This window comes from Diplotaxodon limnothrissa, linkage group LG6 (genome assembly GCF_057381915.1).
Source record: "Diplotaxodon limnothrissa isolate DT_005_m linkage group LG6, D_limnothrissa_male_GT1.1, whole genome shotgun sequence".
NCBI classification, from domain to species: domain Eukaryota; kingdom Metazoa; phylum Chordata; class Actinopteri; order Cichliformes; family Cichlidae; genus Diplotaxodon; species Diplotaxodon limnothrissa.
In genome coordinates, this window is record NC_140601.1 from 37010111 (window position 1) to 37035816 (window position 25706).

Below are 25706 nucleotides of genomic sequence, written 5' to 3' on the forward strand. Positions count from 1 at the left end.
CAATCCTGCAGCAGCGTTCTGCTGTACGGATCACTCTCTGGAGAGCTTTTTGGTCCTTCACACAGCTGTTCCCAAACCACGATGTCATGTTCTGTGTGAGGATGCTCTCCACAGCGCCTTTATAGAAAATCCTGAGGATCTTTGGAGAGACCCTGAACTTCCTCAGTTGTCGTAGGTGATACAGGCGCTGCCTAGCCTTTTTGGTCTGGACCTGAATGTGGGCAGCCCATGTCAGGTCTGAGGAGATGTGGACACCAAGATACTTGAAGGACTGCACCCTCTCCACTGGAGCTCCATTGATGATAATGGGCTTGTAGTCTCTGTGCTGACTCCTTCTGAAGTCCACCACCAGCTCCTTGGTCTTGCCGACGTTCAGCTGGAGGTGGTTGTCCTGGCACCACGATGCCAGATTCTTCACTTCATCCATGTAGGCCGCCTCATCGTTGTTGGAGATGGCACCCAACACCACTGTGTCGTCAGCAAACTTCACAATGGTGTTGGAGCCATGGGTGGCCACACAGTCTGAAGTGTAGAGGGAGTAGAGCAGTGGCGAGAGGACACATCCCTGAGGTGCTCCTGTGTTGATGGTGATGCTGTTGGAGAAGCACCTGCCCACCCTCACCACCTGAGTTCTGCCAGTGAGGAAGTCCAACACCCATGCACACAGATGGCTGTTAAGTCCCAGATCCCTGAGCTTTGTGAACAGTCTGCAGGGCACTATTGTGTTAAACGCTGAACTGTAATCAACAAACAGCATTCGCACATAGTTACCCTGTTTCTTGTCCACGTGGCTGAGAGTGGTGTGTAGGACGTGGGCGATGGCATCCTCTGTGGATCTGTTGGATCTGTAGGCGAACTGCAGCGGATCTGTGGTGTCTGGGATGGAGGAGGAGATGATGTTCTTCAGCAGCCTCTCAAACACTTTCATTACTACCGAGGTCAGTGCAACTGGCCGGTAATCGTTCAGGGATGAGGGTTTGCTGTTCTTGGGCACAGGGATGATGGTGGATCTTTTGAAGCATGTGGGGACCACAGACTTCTATAGAAAATGGATGGATGGATGGATATTAAGGGAATAATCCTAACTACAGAATGCTTAAAATCAACACATTGTCCCTAAATCATCAAAATCCCATCCTTCATACCATCCCTGGCATATCCCCTGAGGGAGTTTATGTTATATGGAGTCCAAAATAAGCAGCAGTGATTGACAGTTCCTGGGTCCAAACCAGAAGTACAGTTTGTAGGATAGTTGAAAAACATATAGATTAATCAAATCCAAAAAAAAGGTGTCCTGATAAACAAAAGACGGATTTGACGAATTGCACATCATAACGTATTTTTAGTTATGCTAACAGTTCCTTCAGCTCCAATCATGCTAAAATTACAATTCTAGTGTAACTGCTAGGGATTAACGCCTTACTGAATCTTTCTTCTTCTTTTTTTTAAATGCTGTTCTTTAGTATAGCTCTATATACAGCACATCCATATGTGGGGATCAAGCTAAGCTTGACAGACTCATGTGCTTGGTAAGATATGAGAGAGAGCTTAATGAACTATCAACAGCAAAACCTAAGAATCTAGTTAGAGTTTTGAGTACAGAGAAAGTCGCATGTGTGACCGTGATTCTGTTCTTATGCACCTTTTCACAAATCTCATTTTAATTTTCACAAGTGTGTGAAATATGTTCCTATCTACATAATTATTTTTTCCCACTCTTTACCCAATTTGATGCATTAATCCTACTATGATGAAAGTGTCCATTAAAAATTGGGAAGTTCTGACTGGTGGACTAATAATTGGCAAGTGAGGGTAAATGTGATAAATACAGATCAAAGTGAGTAGATCATTTCACTTTAACATGTTTTTTTTAAAGTCTCAATGGGGAATGCATCTGACCAAGCTAAATGTAGGCATACATATGTGTGTGTTTGTGAGAGAGAGCGAGTGTGTGTATAAATGCCAGGTTTTGATCAAAGAATTGGTTTAGTCAGTGGACGTGTAGCAGGGAGCAGCTCTGTCTTTGTAATTATACTAACAAGTAGATGAAGCACCGTGACAGCTCGTTTTAGTCAAACATTTTTTTCTACTTCATTTCTTTTATATTTTAATTCAAATTTCATTCTTTTCTGTTTTGTCTTTTTCAGTCTATCGCTTGTATCCTGAAAAATATAGTCATTGTGCAACGGACTGTTTCCTTTTTTGGATCAGATGTGAAGTGTCTGTTACCATACTCCCTTTAAACTCTATTTAGCACAGCATTAGCACATGCTAAGTAGCTACCAGACAGCAGGCTATGAAGTCTGGAGTCATAATCTTCTGAGTGACATCTCAAGAAGGCTTTGCTTCCAGTCTGTCTCTCCTCTCCCTTACTCCCTTCTTCTCTCCCTCCACTTCTTGTCTTGGTGTTTCTTTCCTTTTTTCCTCTCTTGTTGTTTTCTCTAGAGGGCTGTCATCAGAAGTTCAACACAAGCTATGTTTCTGGTGTCATTGTTCTGTGCATAAAGACTTCTGCCTTTGAGCGAAGCATCTTGATGTAATAGGGTCAGCAATATTTCATCATCAGGATTTCAAGGACTTCTCCAAAGAAGTCCGTTTTAATTAAAACATTTTGCTCTCATGTATCCCAAACTCAATTTGACTGCTGTTAGTCAAGTAAGAATAGCGTTTATTAAAACAAAAAACAAAAAAGTTTGGGAAATAAATAATGAAACACCCGAAGGTAAAATCTGCTTGTGTCTTTGAGGTGAAGAAGTTCTCCTGAACATTAGATGTCTCTTTGTCTTCTGTCTCTTAATTGTTGTGTTTTTGTGTACCTGCTGTTTTAGCTGTTTCTTTTGTCCCTTATTTTGTGTCCTCATTCTCCTTGCAAAATACTCTGTCCTGCATCTTCTCTCCTCCATTCAAGCTGCCCTGCAGAGACGAATGTGGTATTGATCTAGATATATTTATAGAGCGTGATGGGGAGCGTGAGCGGGATTTCTGCGTGACAACTCCAAGAGCACTGGGGGGTCTTGAAGGATGAAAAGTGGGTGATCATCCTCACAAACTGCAGGAGTGTAAATGATGTGACTCAGTTGGCTTCAAGGCAGCAAGCTGTGTGGGGAACTTTAAACGTATTGCTTTGATACAGCTCACTTTGAAAACTTGCACAGCTTACACAACCCCAGTAACTGATTTATCTTGGTCCTGAATGTAGTTTCAGTCTTCTTTAGAATAAATTCTAGATCAAATGTAATATTGAAGATTCTAGCTCTGCTGGATTAGGCGATGGATGTAGTTGCTGGTGGTAACAGTAAATGTGGTCTAATAGTCACAGAATCCTGGAGGAAACAAACACTTCTTGAGCCTGGACTAAAACAGACACAACTAGTGTTTCTGTTTATAGCACAACCAGACACATTTATGTTCATTCAATATTTGGTCTCTTTTCATCACGCCAAGAACAAATGTGATCTGACTTTGTCTCATGCCAGTAACTCTGTGCCAACAGCACAGCTAAGCAGCTTTGCTGTGATGGCACAGGAAAGTTGTTAACCTGGCTCATAACCTTCTTCCATTCCCGTTCATCAATTATTCTCTTCTAAACCACCTTAACAACTTGTTTGTTTTTGTACATAAAATCAACAGCTGCTATTACTTGTAATTATGGATTGTGGTGTCAAATATTTTCCTGTGACCTCACAATAAAACTCACCCAGTGTTTCACTTGGTGAAGATGCAGCAATGGCTAATGATTTTTGGACAGTTGGTCAGCTGGTCCTAAATGCTGCAATAATTTTAAGGTGTTTTTATTTTGTGGCAGTTCTGGTTAGCGTTATAACCTTAACTTATAAGATAAGAGGCAATATATAGTGCAATTATACTGTTGTTACTAGTATCCAGGAGAGTCCACATAGATGGTATGCCACATAGACCTGTACCAAGTAGTTGTTAACTGCTGCTGTGATGTGTTCCACTGATTTGTAATGTCCTGTTTTGATATTTCTTGGTGTTTTAGAATCAGAAATCAGATGTGACATAAGAGCAGTGGAATCTGACTGTAAAGCTACACGTTCACTGGCTACTGTAATGACATACTTGTGTAATAACAAGTGTTAATAGAGGTCAAGTCAGAAATCCTTTTTCTATTTTGCATAGGACCAGAAGTCTTTTTGCAACCACAGTAATTGCCCATGGTGACCATTATTAGGAATGCAGGTTTAAGGTACTTCTGTACTGACATCACTTCCCATGATACTGGCATGTGTGTTTTGGACACTCCATGAGAGTCCAGAGTTTTCACGTTACCCCACAGTGAAGCCAAAAGTTTGAAATCTGAATCCTGAATGAGGAACAAGCTTAAAGAAATAGCAGCTCCCCTCACTCCTCACACACAAAAAACTTTCAGCACCTCATCTCCTGTCCTCAGGCTGCAGTCTGCAGCTCCTCTGCACTATGTTAAAATAGCTTGCTGTGCATTTCCCACTAAATAGACAGATACTCGGCCTGAAGCCTTCAAGGTTCCTTCCTGGAAGTAAATAAGCTCTTCATATTTTGGTTACGTACACACCCCTTAAGCTGCAGTCCTGACAAACACCTATATATAGATAAATTATAATAACTCATGCTCTCATATGGGTGAACACTGACAGCTTCCAACACCTACCAAACTATAGTTACCATTATTCAGGAGAAGAGAAGAGGACATGCATGTCACAGTGATTTATTTACATTTAGATATCACATGTTTATTTGAGTTTAACTTAGTTTATATTCCATGCTGTCTTCAGTATGGTAACACCCGTCCACAGTTCTATGCAAACAGGCAGAAGTAAAATATTCTTCCCTCATGATGAATTACTGCGGTGCTTAGTTCATTACTAGATTCATGTCAAGTCAGTGGATTTTCAACAATACCTGTTTAGACTGTACTGAAGCATGCTAAATCCACTGTCACCGTGTTGCACTGCAAAGCTTGAAACTCCACTATGCATTATCCATGACTTCAGGGCTCAGCTGTAGCTAACCTACAGGAAATACTGATATGTACATAAGTACGTTGTCTTTCAAGAAACCACAGGAAACAATGCTACTAGGTAGCTACATTGTAGCAGGTAGCTGTTCACTCTGTCTGCCAACTGGTGCCACACACCTGGATTACAGTGGATTCTGAACTGGAACTGCGGAGTCTTGGGTCAGACAGATGAACAGTGACTGAGCTAAACAATAACAGGTCTAGTAAGATTTTAGGCAGTCCAGAAAGAAGGTGTTGAGAAATGAACAGAAGCAGTGAGACTGCAAATGTTGCTCAAGAGGTTAAGGTGGAAGGTGGGTGTGAGGCAACTGTGTCCTCAATGAAATGATGACCTTATTTTCCTCTTTTGCAGATTTTCAGTTAAAGAAATGATCAGAAAGAAATGTAAAGGAAATTAAAAAAAAAATCCAAATAAACTAGAAAAACAACATGTTTTGTTGTAATTATCATCATCATTATTATTATGTTTTTTTTGCAGCATGCCAGAATTGAAACTTGACATTACTGCTCTTGGCTTCCTTACTTATCATTCTTCAATTTTCATCATTTCAAACATACTGAAAAGCACCCTAAAGGTTATCTCACGGCACAGACTTGTTCAAAGCACTTTCTTTACTATGATGATCTAAGCAGAAAAGTTGTAATCTAAAGAGAGTTCTTCATAAATTTTATAAACTGAAAAGACTTATTGATGTTTGGTGCGTTGAATTTCAGAAGAGTCTGATATATATATATCATTTTTCTTTTCTATTTTATTTTAGTTCCTTCTTTGTTGCGTTCTCAGTGTTTTTTTTAAAATCCCTATCTTAGATGAATTTCTCCTGTTACATCTTTGTTTCACCCTCAGACTGCCTCTCATCAAAGGCTGAGGACCGACTTTTCAGGAAGCTGTTTAGACGATATAATCAGTTCATCAGACCAGTGGAGAATGTCTCTGACCCAGTCACTGTGGAGTTTGAGGTCTCCATCTCCCAGCTGGTTAAAGTTGTAAGCTTTATGCACACACACACACACACACACACACACACACACACACACACACACACACACACACACACACACACACACACACACACACGGGTTTTTGGGTTTTTAAAGACTGTAATGTAATGCTGAAAGTGTTTTAAGCATTTTTCTACATTCTGCAACTGTCTTGTTTTATGTATTTGTCCAAATGTATCTATGCATTTGTCACTCATAGCAACTTCTCAACATTTTATGATAGTCTGTGTGAACAGTGAGTTGTCATTCCAAGAACATCTTGATCACATTTCCTACCTTTGAAACTGAAGAGCAAGAAGATAAGCCGTGGAACGAGAGAAGTGAAAGCGTAAAGTGAATGCAGACTTTATTTAGTCTGTTCAATTTCACAGATTCCAAAAATGCCTCACAGTGTTTTTATACAATGCTGCTGTGCTTTGGCAATGTTAAGTTCAAAACTGGTGATGGAGGTGGGGGTGCTGTGCAATCCCCAGTGAAAAGAGGTTTTCACCTCAGAGTGGAAATCCTGAGATTAAGAGGAAATTGCCAGCAGGGGCCTTTTTCCAGACTGGATTGTGAGGTACCTCTATCTGCTTGCTCAGCGAGGTGAGATTAATTTAAAGGTGAGCGCCTGGATGTGAATGTCAGGGTGTGGTGGCACTGCATGAATGTGTCATTATGTGTGTGTTTATGCACACATTTTCACCTGTCTGTTTGTCTTCAAGACATGGCTTTTACAAAGTTCTTTAAGTCGATTCTGTATAATGTAAAAACATTAAGACTGCAAATCAGAACTGAATAAGGACAAGGCGTAGAGGATGTAAACTATGTAACCTTTTCATTTATTAGGAACTTGCTCACTATTGATCCTCTCGGTTAATCATATATAACAGAGGACTAAGATGTGCACGTTTCTTGTAGTCCCTCCAGTAGGCTGAAGCAGCAACACAGTCTGTCTCACACATGCACAAGCAGACAGACACAAACACACCCACATCTGCTGGCTAATGAGCTCTTTTCCTACTCTGTCTCTGCAGGATGAGGTGAATCAAATCATGGAAACAAATTTATGGCTCAGGCATGTGAGTAACCATGTACACACACAAACACAGATAAACACATCACACACAGCATGCATTAACAATTTCACTGACCTACCTTACAGTTGAGGTCTGCAAAGAGCCGGGTAAGTGAAGCCCGACGAGGTTCATATGTTCTAACACATTGTTTACACGTACTAAGCAGTATGGGATGCTGCAGTCTGTCTTTTAGCTGTGACTTAATGTTACATTTAGTTGGAATAAACAGGAGAACACGAGTGGATAAGAAAACAAAGACAGCTCACATAAACACGGAAATGGAATCAGCCCAGTGATCAATGTTAGCATTATTGCTAGTCACGCTCTGCAGCTCAGCAGATCTATAGCTACAGACCCTGAACTCTTGACCTCACATTGCCAACCAATAACATTTTCTCTCTTTCACCTCGTTGATAACATTTTGTTTCCTCTTCCCTTTTCCCTCCACTATTAATCTGTGCTTAAAAGATTACAAATACTTCTTGTAAGCATTATTGATTTATTTTTATCTTTCTTAAATTGGTGGCTAATTGCTCTACAAAGCCAAACATTTTGTAGAATCTGATGTGATTCAGTGGTGCTGCTATCCCCGAGCTTTCCAATTAAAATATATTGAAATGCCTGTATAGTACAATCTCATATATTGTTTGTAATGGCGTGGCTGTTTTGTTTACAACAAGTCCTTGCTAATGACAAGCAGTGCCAACACCACAATCACTGACAAAGACACTGGATCACAGCAGTGGGTTTACAGTGGAAGCCACTTTAGAAATCTGCCCCTTGATGTATTTATTGCAACTGTTCTGCAGTTTGACTGCAGGGGATTCTTTATTCAATAGCCTTAACACAATATTTTTAAACATCCTAGCTGTGTACTCTTTGAAATCTAGCTCCACTGACTACTTTATGTAAGTGGGAGGAAAACTTTAATGTAATACATATACATACAGGTTCTTTGAGTACTGTAGATATGTAGACACATTCAGGTGGGCACACGGGCTTAACCTCATGGTTCAAAGTAAGCTTCTATCAAAGACTAGAGATGCCATCAGTCTATTAAAAAATCTAACTCTAAACAAATAAATAAACAGTGAAATACATGTTGAGTTAAATATGCATCAAAATGAACAAATAGCATTTCTCCTTTAAGTTTATTAAGTAGGCAATGAAACAAGTAGAGCAAATAATAAAACCTATTTCCTAATTAAGCAGTGATAACATCTTTGACTTGGTCTGCCCTGAAAAAGCCTCAGTTTTCAGGATGATACCTGCATATTAATCAGTCTTGAGTGAGTGATCAGTAATTATGATGGTTACTCATTTCCTCAACAAAAATCAATAAAGATTCAGACAACTGAGCATCTCCCAAATATCCAAAAACATAGGTTTGGCACAACATGTTGCTATTTATAACTAAGCCAATGTATTACATATTTCTTTAAAACAAACATGTAATCCCATTTGCTAAATGTGTGGAAAATACATGAAAAGTATATAGAGTACACAGACATTTTGCATTCTTTGAACCATAGTTTGGGTTAATATTCTCACTATTCCTTTAATTGTGACGAGGAGAAAAAACTGTGCTTTCCCAGAACGCTGGACGTCCAGTGGCATAGCCACAATATAACCATAATTACACTGGCAAGCCTATTGTTGTAAACAAACTGCTCTGTACCTGTTTACTGAGGCTAAATAGACTTATATTTTCCTTCTTCTTTCTATTTTTTATGCTGAAATTTTACGGTCACAACAAGCTGCACAACTGAGCCTATCATGAATTACATCGTTAGCCAATCACAATGCAAACTCTCAAATGAAAAAGGCAGTGTTGCATGAAGTGGTTAATTAAACAGCTTCCAGGTCATAACTGGGTATTAATCTGCCTTTCTAATGAATGAATTCATCTTGAATGACATGCAGATAGCCAAGACTAATGGATATACAGCTCATGAAATGCTACCTACGGATATGTTGAATGCACTCTTCCTTTATTTCTGTCAGGGAGCTATTTATTCATACGCCCCGTCTCTATGCGCTGCTCTTTATGCAGGCTATTGTTGATATCACATAGTGTTATTTTGTCACTCACGAGCTAATGTAGAAGCAAATGAAAGCCTTCAGATTTGTTTTCTCTATAATACCCTTATTTAGCACTACTGTAAAAGATCAAAGAAAGTTCTGCCTGCAGTATAAATATGTTTTTCAAAATATTCTCAAGAAGGGGGATGTCTCCAGTGACTAATACTGTCTGAAGCACACAATGCAAAATATAAAGCAGATGGTTGAATCCCGAGTCTGGTAAAACTGTTTTTCCCTTCCCTTCCGTCAGATTTGGAATGACTACAAGCTCCGATGGAAGCCTGCAGAGTTTGACGGGATTGAGTTCATTAGAGTCCCATCGAACAAGATTTGGAGACCCGACATTGTGCTCTACAACAAGTGAGGCTGTCAACATCATAACACTCATAAATTATATAGCTTAGCTGGGATCTCTGTTATGGCAACAGTATGCGATGCAATCAGTGATTATAACATAACAATTAAAGCCATAATAATGGCCAAAATAAAAATAACTATTTAAAAGAATTCTTTATAAAATGCAAAGGTGAATGATTATATTGATTTATTATTATTGTGATTTATATTTTCCTGCTTGTAAGTGTCCGTTTCTTTACACCCAGACCAGAATATGTCGGAAATTTTAAACTTGTACTAGTAAATGTTTTATTACCAATAGATCTTACATAGAGGTAAAACCACTCAGACTTTTCAGTATAATATTAGAAGTGTTTTATATTCCTCTTCTTCATTGTTTTGGCCTGCAATTTTAATGTGGGTTTGCAGGTTTCGTCCTAGGTTTATCAGCCCTGTTTCCAGCAGCAGGCAGATGTTTTTGTTAAAATAACTCCTAAACTCAGTGTACTGACCAACGCCAAACAACAAACAGATCATTTAGCTGCTCTAATGGTGGTAGAAGAGCAGCTAACTGTGAAAGGTGAAGAAGTGAAATAAAAATAAACTGTTGATATGTATTTATCACAAGTCAGCAGAAGAGATGTTCCAAATGAATGCTAATGTCGCTTTTGCGCAACACCTAACATTTTCCCCTTGCTCATGAATCTTGCGGGTAATTTTAAAAAAAGCACTGACAAAGAACCCTCTATGTCATTTCAGCATGAGAATAGCCTTATTACAATATTGCATTAATGGCCATATTCTCTGAAGCACAAATGTCTTTTATACCTTCAGAGTTTCCAACAGAAAATTCCGTGAAATATGCTAATGGGACTCCCTATTGTTCAGGGTCAGTTTGTGCTGCATTGTATTCTCTCAGTTTTAGCTCAGTTAATTGTAGACTCATTACTTCTTTCTACTTACAACAAAGGTTCATATTGTTAATCAAAGGTCGTTTTGTGTTTCACAATAATACATAATGCAGCTTTATTGTTCTCTACTATTTAATCCTAATAATCCTTTGTTCCATAACTGCTGGTTTTATCTTCTCCCCTTTCTTCTGTGCCTTTGTTTTCTCCTTGCGTATTCTCTCATTGTTTGACATCTCTACCTTCCACCTAACCTCTGTGTCCTATTCACACCACACGTCTACGTTCTCATGCACTGTTTGCCATGGAAATGCATTGTACGCCTTGTTATACATTCATGTTTGTCTTACACAGTGCTGTAGGAGATTTTCTGGTGGCGGATAAGACCAAGGCCTTGCTGAAGTTTGATGGAACTATCACATGGGTTCCTCCAGCAATTTTTAAATCATCTTGCCCAATGGACATCACCTACTTCCCCTTTGACTATCAGAACTGCTCTATGAAGTTTGGGTCCTGGACTTATGACAAAGCCAAGATTGACCTGGTACTTATTGGGTCCAAGGTCAGTCTTTGTAACTGCATTTAAGCCTCGTATAACAATAAACTATCTATTTCATTTTTATCTCTTTCTGCCTAGTACAGACTTCATTCCAGTTAGATACAACAGGCATTTCAAACCCATTAGTTTTTTTTTTAATTCACTGTTTATTTTATTAAAGGGCACCTCCATCAATTTTACACAAAAGGTCACTTTGCAAGTAATGAAGAGCTCTATTGGGTCTGTAAAACAAGCTGTATAATGTCTTCTGCAGCCAGTGGCACAGTCAGAGAACCATAACTTCAATGGGGTTCGACAAAAAAGTGATATGTGGCAAATTGCTGTAGGCCAAAGTAGTAATTTCTCAGGCATGACGGCCATATAGAAGTATAGCCTGGAGTCTCAAATAATAATCATTTAAATGAAATCCTTAGTTGAGGAAAATATCTGGGATGGTTGCTATAATGTGTTCTTTTTAAAAAAAATGTGGATGAAGCTGATAAAATAACTACAGTTTTAATGGTGGTCAAGAATGGGTTGCTGTTATATGCAAGCCCGTTTCCGCCACAAAAAAAAGTAACCATAACTCGAGTTATTAACTCAAAATTTCGAGATTTTTTCTTGAAATGTCGACTTATTAACTCGAAATTTTGAGAAAAGTAACTTGAAATTTCGAGTTAGCTCTGCCAATCAGTAATCTATGTGGAATGTGCACTCAAAACCAGATCACAACAAATTGCCGCTTTCGAGAGTACGTTCGCTGATAGTAACACCATGTAATTCAGCTAATAACACAAGGATTTCATAATTTGTGAAGCCACACTAAAAATAATCAGCAATTTGTGCATTCATGACTGGCTGTAATACTGGTAGCTTAGCTGTAGCACTTGTAGCTGAGGGCTTCAGCTTCCGGGTAACAACGAAATGACGTCATTTATGTAGATTACTAATTGGCAGCGCTAACTCGAAATTTTGAGTTATTAACTCAAAAGTTTGAGTAAATTAAGTTGAAATTTCGAGTTATAGATACTTTTGTTTTTAAATTTTAGTGGTGTAAACTATTAAAATATGTCTACGTGGGAACAATTTCCTTAGAAAAAGAGTTCTGCAAAAAAAAAAATTCTGCTCACTGGTAAAAAGACAGAGTTTTAAAGACCTGAGCATCTAGGAAACAGTGTGAGTTCCATTATTAGGAATATAAAATCAAGCATGCAGAAGACCACATAGGGAACTAAAAGTTGGTGCTGCTTAAACACTTATTTTAATTAACTTCCTGAAAATGCAACAGTCATTGGTAACTGGATATAGCAAGTTTGTTTAATTTATTCATCTGCTATTCAAACAGATACAGAAAACAGGTGAATTTTAAGATTAGCATTTAGAATGTAACTGTTTCATGCATTAACCACTTTGCTTGGACCTAGGGGAGGTCCAGTGGATAATCAGTGGCTCCATGACATTTTTTAAATTCAAAATTGGTTTGCAACTTCTTGCAAATCCCCATTCATCATATTTACCTGAAGAAAATAATGCGGGTTATACTAACAGAAAAGGGAGCCTTTTTAATATAGCTTGTTGATTCTAAATATGTTTTTTTTCTTCAGATTTTGTGATTTTTAAGATCTTTATCCATGTATTAGGTGAACCTGAAAGACTTCTGGGAAAGTGGCGAGTGGGAAATCATTGATGCTCCAGGCTACAAACATGACATCAAGTACAACTGCTGTGAGGAGATCTATCCAGACATCACCTACTCCTTCTACATCCGGCGTCTGCCACTCTTCTATACCATCAACCTCATCATCCCCTGCCTCCTCATCTCTTTCCTCACAGTGCTGGTTTTCTATCTCCCATCTGACTGTGGAGAGAAGGTCACGCTCTGTATCTCCGTCCTGCTCTCCCTCACTGTGTTCCTACTTGTTATCACAGAGACCATCCCCTCCACATCGCTGGTCATCCCGCTCATTGGAGAGTACCTCCTCTTCACAATGATCTTCGTCACACTCAGCATTGTCATCACTGTTTTTGTGCTGAATGTACATTATCGCACACCAATGACCCACACTATGCCGGGCTGGGTGCGCTCGGTGTTTCTCAAAGTGCTACCGAGGATTATGCTAATGCGGAGACCGATTGATGAGAACAGCAAAGTTGGGGGGCTGGACAGCAGTGGGGAGGCAGGAGGAGGTGGAGGGGGAGGAGGAGGCGGAGGAGGAAAAGGAGGGAGAAAACGGAAGAATAGCTTAATGCAGGTAAGTGGTTTTGCTCACAAAACATCTGGTTGTTGAATGTATTGGAAGTATTTTCCCTTGGTGTTGGGGTCATTACTCAATACAGTCATGTATTACACAGAACACGTTTCTTAAAAGTTGTGCAGTATGTTACTTAATTACTCTCAGGAGAAAGATATTTGTTATGGTACTCGTTACGTTACTTTCATGTTACTGATGAATGATCTGAAATACACCATCTCATAATTACAAATTAACAATATAAACCTACAGGCTACAGCCCCGCACACCAACACAAATCCCTGTCCTAATGAGGACACACGTGATCTTTTAGGTATGAACACAAAGCTGACAACACAAAGCAAAGATGAAAACCAGCATAAAGAGACTTTAAAGTGATCGTCACAGGGATTCTACTGTAGAAACACGAACAGGTAGAAACCAGAGGCTGCAGCCTGACTGCTCATGTTAGCATGCTGTTTGTGCAGATGCTTGCAAAGACCCAAAGTTGTGTTAGCAGCATAATGCGGTTGTTTCTGTTCTGGATGAAGTTTCCACTTTATTGTTGAACTCTTGTCCTTTTGTGCAATGAAAATAATAAAAATTTAAATGTAATGTCCATATTTTTGTTCTCCGGCACATGAACTGAAATCAGCTGATTTCAGGGCCAGTGCAAGTGGAATCGATAAGCTGGATCAATAGGCAAACAGACCAACAATTCCAATAAACTAAACTACTGGGAAGTGGTTCTTCACAAGAACAGTGTCTTGATTCCCATCCCTAATCCTAGCCGACAAAAATAGTTTAATGATAAACTTTTTTGATTCGGTTTATCACAAGTGATGTAGGTCAGTGTCAGTGACAGCTGTCGTTCCGTTATTTGCACTCAGGTTATGACTCTGTAGCAGGTCCAATAATGCTTAGTTAGCTCTGCTGCAAAGTTCACGGTCTCCGTGACAAACAAAGCCTTACACTCTTACAAAACAGTTCTGTCACCGATCATGGAAAGAGAGCTTAGTTCAGGGGTCTCAAACCCTGCGGGCCACTTGCGTCCCACGTCACCCCTACTTGTGGCCCATTTATTGAGTAAGGTGTACACTTATGTCTGCATTTTTATTTTGTTAAATACGAACAAAAGTATAGCAGACGTGTCTGCCCGGAAAGAGAGTACCAATTTGTTTATTTGGTAGTTAAATGAACTAAATAGCTTCAGTTAGTTAAGATTGAGAATGTGCAGTTTTGTCTTGTTATACAATATTTGAAATAAAAAAAGACACAAAACACTACATTTTTGGAAATATTTGTGGGTGTTTTCTTGTTTTTTTGGTTAGTTTTTTTGTACTACTTGAACACTAAGCTTCAGTGAAAAGGAACAAGTCCTTCCTTAATATCAGTTGATGCTTGACTGCTTAGCTCACTTAAATATCTACATATGAAACAAGCCAATGTCTATTTGGAAATAAAGGAGGGCGTATAAGTTAATCTTAATTGATTATGATTCCCAACAGTTTGGAGGAGGATCACTTAACTGTCTGGAGTTTGGTGAAAGCAAGCTCTCAACTATGGAGGGCTGCACTGGAAAGAAATGCCCCTGCCCTTGCCAGCATGGGAAGGAAACCCCAGAAACCCCAGACCCTGGGAAGATGACACGTCAGCTGAGTCACCAAAGCATCAACACAGTCGTGGCCTTTTCTGTGGTGTCACCTGAGATTAAACAGGCCATCGAGAGCGTCAAGTACATTGCTGAAAACATGAGGAGCCGCAACAAGGCCAAAGAGGTGAGGCATTCTCATCATTTGTCCGTGGACAGTAAGAGTTAAACAAATCAAATAGATGTTCCTATAGCAAAACACACTCACAACAACTCACTCAGGTTTCCATTTAAGACTTATATTAACAAAATAAAAAAATGTATTTAAAAAGAAAAACATAGCATGTGCATTTCCTTTGCCCTCTTTGGGTTTCAAAGTAGTTGATAGGACAGTGGGGAAAGGGGTAACTGCTGTCATCTAAAACATCCAAGTAGAATTTTACTAAAATAAAGGTCAGCAAGGTTGCAAAATTCATATACATCAAATTTAGTTTAGCTTATCTATCCTCTTTCTGTGCACTGAGATTATAAAAGAAGTCCCAGTGTGATGAAATCTAAATCCATCATTACCATTTCTCATTGCATTTCTGATTCTTTTGTTTGTGAAAGAAGGTCTGTGCCTTGGCTCTAGCTCCAGTAAACTAAAACGGAAACATTGCTCCATCAAATAAGATTTTAACTTGCAGCTGTTTTTTGTTGGTTATTCTCACAGTATGATGTTGAATTTAACTCCAGTTTATATGCACATTGTGTTTCCATTTGACTAAAACACAGTTTGACTTTGGCTTTTCTATTTTAGTAAGCAAATACTAGGCATACATTTGTCACACAGAAGATACATTGTTCCAGTAATTCTGTACTTTATATAAATGTACAGACGTTCATGGAAAGCAAATACATAGTAAGCATCCATAATGTATTTATGCAAAACCACTCCATACTGACAAAAAAATATGCTGGCAGGGAGAGCTGTTGTATTGTTGCAGAGTGTAACCTGCTCTATAAGTTTACAACAATGTAAGTTAGAAGCAAATAATTTTAGATTTGCACTGAACAATCTCCCTCCTCTCTCTGTCAGTTATAAATAAAGTGGGTGAAATCTCCCACAAGGCAAAAAGGAGCCTTTGATATGCAAAACTCATGCCTCAATCAGCTTTGTCAAAACGCCTGTTGCTTATTTATTTATTTTTGACGTTGTGGTTTGAATGTGATTATCATAGTAATTTCTCCCTGTGTAAATTATGTATCAGTTTTCTGTTGACTTACGAGAAATTTTCAGCTGTTCTCTCTTCTATTATTTCCGTCTTCCTTTTCCCCCCACACTTTCTCTGTGTTACACTTCACCTCATTGACTCCTGTAACCTCAAACACACTGAGATATTGAATCACGTGCGTCTCTCTCACCATGCATGCCTTTTCACCTGCTTTTAAATGATCTCTGTTCATGTTTATCTCTCATTTCTAACCACTGACACTGTCTTTTTACACCTCTTATTTTGTCCCCTCCCTTACTTACAGGTGGAGGATGACTGGAAGTACGTCGCCATGGTGATTGATAGAATCTTCCTTTGGGTATTTGTGACCGTGTGCGTCCTGGGAACTATGGGCCTGTTCATCCAGCCTCTTTTTGGCTTTTTCTCATAACTGCTAGCCCGTCAGGGTCCTCAGTCACCCTGTGCATAGACCAATCTCAAACAAGTAACTAATGGACTCTCAGTTCTCTTCCGACAAATCAAAAGACAGTTTAAGTCCTAAGCACTATCTGGTATGCTGGTTTTGCTGGTTTTTTGTGTTTTTTCCCTTTGCAGCAAATAGAAATAAAGAAACAGTGAAGTCTAAAATGTTCTCGACACATAAGCTCATCTTTCATGGTAAAACAGATTTTTCTATAACTCCTTTTTTACCTCTTGACCATGTTTATTCATTTGTACTTTTAAAGTATCTTTAATACAAATATTGGACACATAATGATTTCCTGTGTAGCTAAATTTGTTAACAGCCTCAGAGACCGAGCTTTGTGGGTAAAATTCTAGCATTTGCACCCTCCTAAAAAGCAAAACCAGTCTACCTTATTACTCAGATCCATTTAGCTCTCAAAACATACATGCTAACATCTATATCGCTAAAATTGGCTCATCGGAACTGGGCTTTTCTAACCAGTGAGTGATCTTACAATCGTGACGTCCAACTTTTATAGTCCATAGGGGCAACGAAATTCACACAGCTTAATTTTGACCTATCTTTTCCTTTTGGGAAATTTTGTATACTGCTTTCATAAAATTTCTGCCTCTGGCAAAAAATAAATGTGATAAAGAAGTCAGAAACTCAGATTCATGCCTCATCCTTATTTTGCCAAAATATGTAATTGATTGTTTTTTGTATTGTAATAGATTTCTGTAACAGTCTGGCTCAGCTCAAAACTCGGCACACTGAATATTCCTTTAGGACTGGAACTCGGACATTCAGCAGATGCTTGGAACTTTGTACTTCCAGCAGAGATGATACAAAAACTGAACTTAACCCTGCAAGATTCCTCCTCTCAGCTGACTGATAACTGTCATACCCGTTACCCAGTCTGATTCATCAAGAATTCCACTGTCAGAGTCATCATGCTTGCTGCTTTTTTGTGCCATTTCCAATTACAGTTGAGACTACTGGCATGCTTGGCAGTGCTTTTACAGATAAGGGCAGGCTGTTCTTCTATTTGTAATTAGAAACCATACGTTTATAAATGTTCCACGAGGTAATTGGTTGGCCTGGTAAATATTGGATTAAATGGTATTTGATTAGTTGCTCCTGAAATAGCATTACATCTATTAATTCATGAGAGGATTCTATCATCCAATTCCATGGCGACTAATTTAATCTTCTTTTTTCTTGTCACTTTTGATTATTATGAAACACAAACGTGATGAAAGAAACATGTATCACAGAAGTTTTGATGGCTTTGACCTATGGCTAATGATATATTAATCTGAATTTTGGTTTTGCACATTGTGAGATGAATGGTATATTATTCATAAAAATCAAGATTTAATTGCTCTGGCTTTACTGCACAGCTCCATTTTTATCTCTCTCTCTATATATATATATTTATATATGAATTGTACAGCAATATAAGCTTAATTTAATTTAATATGTTGAATTTAATTTATCCTTCTTTTTCACATCATATTATATTATATTTTAATGTACCTGAAACAGACAGCCTTTGCTGAAAGAAGCAAATATTGTTTTTGCAAAGGAGCTTTGCCATTCTTTGTCAGACTGTCTGAATTTCAAAATAAAACGAGTATTTCTTCAAATAAAAGGGGTTGCATTTAACAGAAAAGGTTTGCGATGATGCTAAAAAAAAATCTATGACTTAATTAAACCATTTTTAAAATATACACTGACTTACACTGTTGCATATGTGTGTCATTACTCTAACAAAAAGCCACCAGAGGTATAATCAAGCCCGTTGTTATGTCGTATGGAAGAGCATGTTGTTTTGTGCTATTCAGACATAATTTTAGTGTTAGGGTAAAATGCATAATTACACATGACATTGCCATATAATCATGATTATCAGAGGGTCAATCTCCCAGCTGCACATAGCAGTCATTGTTTGAATATTGCAATGAGTCAGTAATTCTATACTTAATGTTCCTTACAGAACACACTCATTTGCAGACATTTTCACAGCTGTGTTTTTTCTTCTACAACATAAAGTGAAACACCTCTTTGGGACTGTTAGCAAGAAGTGATATCCTGCCTTTTGCTCTCAGCTGGGAAGAACTGGAGAGTACTACTTAGTGCATACATTTCACGTAGTTATGACCTTTAAATAAATACATTGCAAAATAATTGTGATAATAAGTGTCATATTCTAAATTATGAAAAACCTGCTTCATATGTCAAACACATTTGGATGGTTCACCTCAGAAAATTCTGCAGTCTACACTAACCATTGCATGTTGTTTGTAATTGTCTTTTAACTTAAAACTAAAAGATAAAACGTATATTTTTTTTAAAAAATGCTTTATTGTTTAGTGATGATTATTCAATCATGATATGAGTATTTTTGTATTGTCTTTATGTTTATTGGGGTTTTTTGTAAATTAAATTATAATTAGAAAGGATTCTACAAACCCTTTCATGCTCTTTCTCCACCTCACCTATTGGACATTCTCCTTCCCTGCTCCTCATTCCTCAACATTCCTCAACTAAAGGCTTAGTCTCCATCCCCCACATCAGACCAAAGTCTTTCAAGGACAGACCCTTCAGCACTGTTCCCCCCACTCTGTACAACATGCTTCCCTCTGAGATCCACTCTGCCCTGTCTCTGGGCATTTTTCAAAAACAGATACACTGTCATGTATTCACTGAAGCCTTTGGCCTTTGACTGTGGGGTTTTGTTTTTTTTTTGTCTTTTTGTGTGTGTGTGTGTGTGTGTGTGTGTGTGTGTGTGTGTGTGTGTGTGTGTGTGTGTGTGTGTGTGTTTGTAAAGTGACCTTGGGTTCCTTGAAAAGCACTATATAAATCTGAGTTATTATTATTAATATTATTGTTATTGACAGTGCCATCATCCTTCAGGCTTTGGATTATCTCCTGGTCTTCTTTCTCCCTTTCAGTGTGACAATCTTTCTCTGTTTGTTCCTACTGGGTATCTTTCTCCTTTTCAAACTAATTATTCAGCTCTAGTCTGCAGCTAGCTCTTTTTGTAGACCACTGGTCATTTGCACTACCTATAGAGATCTAGGTGAACTCACCATGACAGGCAATATATTTTTCTGTATCCTGCATTTTAATCTTTGAAACCTCAATCTGGGTGCGCAGAGCCTCATTTACTGCCTGACTCTACTTTAGCTGCTTGGCCCACTTGTGAGAATGTAAAGAATGTGAATCTAATAGTACTATTATTGTTTTTGACATGTGTCACCTTGTGAAATGCTTGGACTGGCATTCTGCCTGGAATATTTAAGGAAGTTGTGGTAAACATGAAAATATTTGAAAGTTCTCCTGCTTATTTCAGTTATTTTCTAATATTTTCACCTAAGTATAATATAAGCGCAAACAGCCACAGTCCACTAAGAGGCAGGACCCAAGATTAAATAATGTATGTTATCAAACCCCAAGTTTCTTACTAGTCAAGTGTTTGTTATATTTGTGGAATATCTATGGTATGACTGCCCATCCTTCTAATATTACTAGAGCCTTTGTAGCTGAATGGGAGAAAACCTCAAAAGAATCGATGCTGTTAACAATGCTGATTAATGAACATGATTTTGCATTGACATGTTCAACAATCACAATAAGATATAATATTTTCCATGCACCACATTTTGTTTGTGACATATTTTAAGTCTTTTAACTAGAAAGCAGGCACAACAAGCTCTACCCTAAACTGTACTTCACCAATTTCACTGATTTTCTGCATTGCTGTACAGGAATGTGTAAAGCACAACATTTCTATATAAGCATAATGCATGAGGGAACTTGCAGCACACTCACACTAACATGCAGCCTTACAAGAGATCCTAGTGCAGTTTGACTTACTCGAGTCTCTTCTGGTGCCATCAGAGCATGAAACACATGACCGTAGTTCAGAGGTTGCAGAAGCCTCAGTGAGGCCAGCAGCTAGGGACAGAGCTCTGGGCATGCAAAGGCTTGTCTGGAACATACTGTACATAGTGAGTGGCACAAAAAGATTGAACAAATGTTTATAGAGATTAACTAAGTGCTACAGAAAAATTAAAGATTATTTGGCCGGTATATTGTTTGCATATCTATGTTAAAGACATCATCCTTAGTGTTTAGATTTGCCTACAGTCAGTCAGATGCTCGTATTATGTTGTGCAAGGCTGTTATTGTTAAAGGATCGTGACCAAGTTGGATCTAGAGTTGATCTTTTTGTACACTGTCCAGCAAAACTATGTAACAAAATACAAACTTCAACTTATTCGTCACTAAGTACTTGTTCAATAACTTTTCTGACAGAAAAAAAGATTTAAAAAAAACTATGTATTGTTGATAATAATCTAAATCAATCAAGAAATCAAGCAGACATTTTAATTAAACAAGCAAAATATACAAACACATGCATCCAAACAATCAAATGACTCATAGAACCACAAAGGCGATAAATGGCCAAAGGAGATAGGACAACAGCCTGAACTGCTCCCTGCGGTTGTATTCACGCAAAGTTCACTGAATTTTTTTAAATAAATGAGACAAAATGAGAGACAGAGGCAGGGCAGCTGGTGATGATGGAAACGTGGTGATATAAAGTTTTACTGCTATTGATTAACGTGATCATATTTATTTCTTCTTTTTGCATGTAAAAGAAAACATAATGCTATGTAAGGATTATAATGCGTCTTCATTTCCAAAAGTGGATGATTGGTTCAGAGAAAAATCATAGGTAAGCTTGATCTGCATTGTACTCCACACATGAGATCCATCGTTTTCCACTGTAAAAACAGATGTGCAGTAGGGCTGATATTTCAATGACTTCACATATTGAAGTAATTTCCTCACCATCCCCTTCCGTGGGCAGTGCTGCACCACTTCCACTTCTGACAACTTGCAGTTACACATTTGTATGAAGCTCACTCTATAGTATGTCAAAAAAAGGCCCCTTCCGCTTGACTTTCATTTGGGGGAAGAGTAAACGGTCACATGGAGCCAAATCTGGCCTGCAGGGTAGGTGGTTAAAAATTCTGGTTTTTAATGAACTGTGACACATCATGGCCATGGTGAGATCACAAATCTGCACACGTAACTGCACATTTTCAGAAAGAAAATAAAGAGACTGCACTTTAAGGAATGCAGCAGTGTGCCAGTTTTAAAAATCTAACCCAATCTGACAACTTCTCAGCCTATAGGCTAGGCACATGACTTGCCACTGGTTCAAAATGTATATCTTTTAAGAAGACAGTGTTGATGAAGGTGGTGGGCAAATTTAATTTTGGTATCTTTTTATGGTTTTTATAGTCACAGTCAATTTACTTCCTTTGGAAATCTTACATATCTGTAAACACTTCTACTGTTTATAAAGTCACATCTAAATTATGTGACTTTATTTTATCACATAATTATGCCGCAGGTAACACTTCAAGCCTGTGCTTGTGTGGTTTCTCTGGATGTTAGTAACATTAAATATATGATGTTGTGCATGAAAAATAAAGGTAAAACATTGCGATTAAAGGAAATTTGAGTTGGCACATTGATCCTGTCACGGTCGTCAGTGACCCAGTGTTTTGGATATATTAAGGTTTGATTTCTGTTTTGTATTTCTAGCTCTTAGGTTTTGGTTCCTGTGCTCAGTGCTCCCTCTGTTTAGTGTCTGGTGGGTGTCTCTGTACGTGCCCTGGTCCCGCCTTTCCTGTCTAGTCATCCCTATCTTTATGTTTTTGATGTACAATATCTGTATCGTGTGTCTTAGTCTGTCTGTAAGTTCTGTCTGTGTGTTTCCTATTTTACTTTGAAGGTCCGTGTCTCAGGTTAGTGTATTATGTCTCGCTTCCCTTGTCTCGTTTTGGCCAATTAGATTCAGGTGTGTCTCCCTCCTGTGCACCACTTCCTTGTTGCCGAGTGTGTGTATTTAGTGTCCGTGTCTGCTCCTACTCATCGTTGCATCGTACCCTCATGCTGTGTGTTTCCCAGTGTCTCCCCGTATACTTAGAATTCTCCCAGTTTAGTTTTGATATTGTTTTGTATTACTTCTGAGCCTGCAATAAAGCAGTGTTTTTGAGTTCACATTTTGCCTCTGTGAAGTCTGCGTTTGGGTCCTCCTCTCCTGCCTGCACACATCGATTCATGACAGATCCAGTGTAGTTGTTTGGGTTTTGTTAGTGTGAAGCACACTAACAAACCGCCCCTCTGGTCACAAGGAACAGTTGGCAGCACAGGAAATCAAACTCGAGATTTATGTTTCATTTTCAGTCTAGGTTTGCAAATTTCATGCACGTAGTGGTGGTTCTGGGAAAATGCCAGCTTTATCAGAAGCATTATCAGAAATCAAGAATTTGTCGCAGGAGCCTCATAATCTGTTTATCAAAGAAAGAAAAACGCTTTTAGCATGATGAAAATGGTCACAATCCGGTTTGTGATCAGGTCATAGCAACACAACAACATAATAGGCAGATATGATATGATTTGATATACAGAACATGCACAAATCCTCAGTTACTGATTTTTTTGTAAGGTGTCATGCATAAGTCAGTCACTCTTTGTGGACTCTGATGCAGTGTATTGAGTCATCTAGCCGCAAAGTATCAATAACCCATGCTTTGGAGCTGGCAATATTTTCAGGTTCGGTGCCATTTGATTTCCCTATTTGCATAAAATTTGATTTAGATTTAATTCATAACAGTTTAGCTCAATGCTTAAAGGCAGAAGAAAGAGAAATGAAAAACATTAATGGAGCAGCTTAACACACTACTATGAAGTGCCTTCTACAACAGGAAGCTCTTAGTAATGGAGGTCAAATGAAATTGGGATGTCAAGCAGAGTTGGAATTACATTGTGTCCCCACAGACATCCCAATTCATGATTCATGCTCTATCTTTCAGAGGGATTTGCAAAAGGGAATGGAGCTCAATCCTAATAGGAAATATTATGATGTGTAATACAAATTTACATCCAAGTCCCTCTAGAAATTTTTTCCTTTCTGTACAGTGCTGGCACATTAAATCATGGCACGACTTACTGAAAAGCCTGGTTGTGGGAATGTATGAAGCAAAGAAACCCTGAGCTAGGTTCAATGTGGCTGGTGCAATATTCATATACATAATTAGTTTTTTATGCTGCAAACGCTGCCAAGGATTTATGATATATGTGAAAGATTTTATTTTAGGAATAGTATGCAGAGGGCAGAAGAAGCATACTCGGTAAACTGTATGAGAGAGACGATGAAAGTGTTGAAAATTATGTAAAATGCTCTAAATTTACCATTGTAATAAAACATCTTCACCAATTGTAGCACTAAATCATGTTATCTGAGGCCTTACCGCTTTGAGAGTGATTGCTCACACTGATAGTTGGGCTGGTACTGAGCATAAAACAGCTCAGTTTCAGTTTTAAGTTCATTTTCAACAGTTGATTTAATCTTGCAAATATTACAGTAATGTGGTAATAAGTTGGAGATAGAAATACTGAACTATTCTTCAGTTCAGTTCAGTTTCTTGTGTCTATAATGCACACAAACACACATGCCTGTTGTTTACATAAACATGGATTCACACAAATACATGAGATCTCTGAGATCTTGATGCAGATGAAATAAAAAAAAACATTACATTTCTATTTCTGAAGCTTCACAACACATGTTTTAAAATTGGCACTGACGTGTGTGTGGAAATCGTTCAACTTTTTTTTAGCTGCACTTATGAGGGCGTTGCTGACATTCCCTCTTTGAGAAAAGAGTTTGCTTGTGGGATACTGGAGGAGGAAAAGGGAAAAAAAGACAGAGATGTGGTCCATGGTAGCAGAGAGGTGTTCCTTTGATGGCTAGCGGAGGCAGGAAATCACAAGATTTAACGTTCGATGTTAAACTGCATAACTCTCACAGGCACACTTCAGACAGAGCAGTGGGAGGGAGATGTACAAAAACACTGTCTATTGGTGTTAGCAAAATTATATTATACTGCTGTTTTGTAACGGACAATTGCAAACCAATGAAACAGTTGTAGAGATTAAAAACTGCTGCTTCCAAATTAAGTAACTAGATAAAGTGCTTATCTTTGTTATTGTGTGATATGAAACTAAAATTCATTAGATTTCCTGAAACATGAGTTCAAATGAATGATTGTGTTATAACTCTACATCACGGTGGAGGAAATCTTCAGATTTTGTAGGCTATACAATGTGCACTTTATTTTTTTCCTTGTTGAGAAGTGACTCATTTGATTAACTAACTTGATCTATTTTGTACATTAGTGTATGTTTTAAAGATCACTATATATGTTTTATTATTTATATGGCTTTCTGTCAGCACCTGGTTACATCTGTTCTCGTGGTTTTAGTATGTTTGCTAGAGTCATGAGATAATCTGAAATCCTGATCTGAAACTTTCTGTATTGCTGGATTCCCCCTGCAGACCAACACCTCTGAGCACCTGTTTCTTTGTTTTTCTCAGTCTTATTAAGAACATGGAGAGGGTAGTTGATTATATCAGTTGGATTATGTGAGATGTTATTTTACATTTACAAATATACTCTTTCAGTAATTGTAAAATATTTTGAGTAACTGATGGCGAAATAATATGCTCATGTTACTAACTTGTAAATACTTTGCACTGTTTACACGTTTGTTTCTTTCAGGCATGTTCGTTAAGTCCCATGTTGGCCATATTAGGTTTTTTAGACCAACAACTTTTTTGGTTGCTACTTGGACACAATCTTCAAGTCTTAAATACGTTTCTCATGTGACATGAAAGAAATCTAACTCAAGCCTCTTAATTACTACACAGTAAACACTCTGATGTTTCCCACTGAAAAACCTATTGAAGTGGCTTTACTAGAGAAGTACTTTATATTTTTTAGCAAAACAACCAACAAGGCTGAAATGTTTATTAGTTTGATCTATATTTTTATTTTGGAATAATACTCACAAATGCTGTGAGTCTATGCAGAATAAACTATCCCGGGTAACAGTAAGTCCCAAAAAACTGCAGAAGAGCAAAGGGACTGCAAAAATCTCAACAATATGTCAGTCAAGCTGATTGGGTGACTGGTCTTATATAGAGGTAGGTGCAGTGGTATATGCATGGATATATACAGTGTATACAGTGAAGGCTAATGTATACTTACTTAAAAAGTCACTGATACAGTAGGCTATGTATCACTGGACATCTTGCAGTGTGAGACAGCAGACAGTCTTCCTCTTAGGCAACACAAGAAACAGCCATGAGTTTTGGGAGAAGTGCAGGATGAAATTTGTCAATGAGAAAAATAAACATC

At 38.2% G+C, this 25706-nt stretch overlaps 1 protein-coding gene across 2 annotated transcripts in view; it reads left to right on the forward strand.

The window, feature by feature from the left end:
- The window catches only part of LOC146631145 (neuronal acetylcholine receptor subunit alpha-3-like), a 31037-nt gene extending 14630 nt beyond the window's left edge, over positions 1-16407 (forward strand). The window contains exons 1-8 of one of the 2 annotated variants that reach the window (XM_085356374.1): positions 5867-6004; positions 7036-7080; positions 9410-9519; positions 10758-10965; positions 12582-13193; positions 14078-14080; positions 14681-14950; positions 16282-16407. In XM_085356374.1, coding sequence (XP_085212500.1) covers positions 7054-7080; positions 9410-9519; positions 10758-10965; positions 12582-13193; positions 14078-14080; positions 14681-14950; positions 16282-16407 — 1356 coding nt within the window. In that variant the 5' untranslated portion in view covers positions 5867-6004; positions 7036-7053. Of the gene's footprint in view, positions 1-5864; positions 6005-7035; positions 7081-9409; positions 9520-10757; positions 10966-12581; positions 13194-14077; positions 14081-14680; positions 14951-16281 lie in introns of those variants that run through there. The other variant, XM_085356373.1, reaches the window with a different exon arrangement.
- Positions 16408-25706: the final 9299 nt, after the last annotated feature.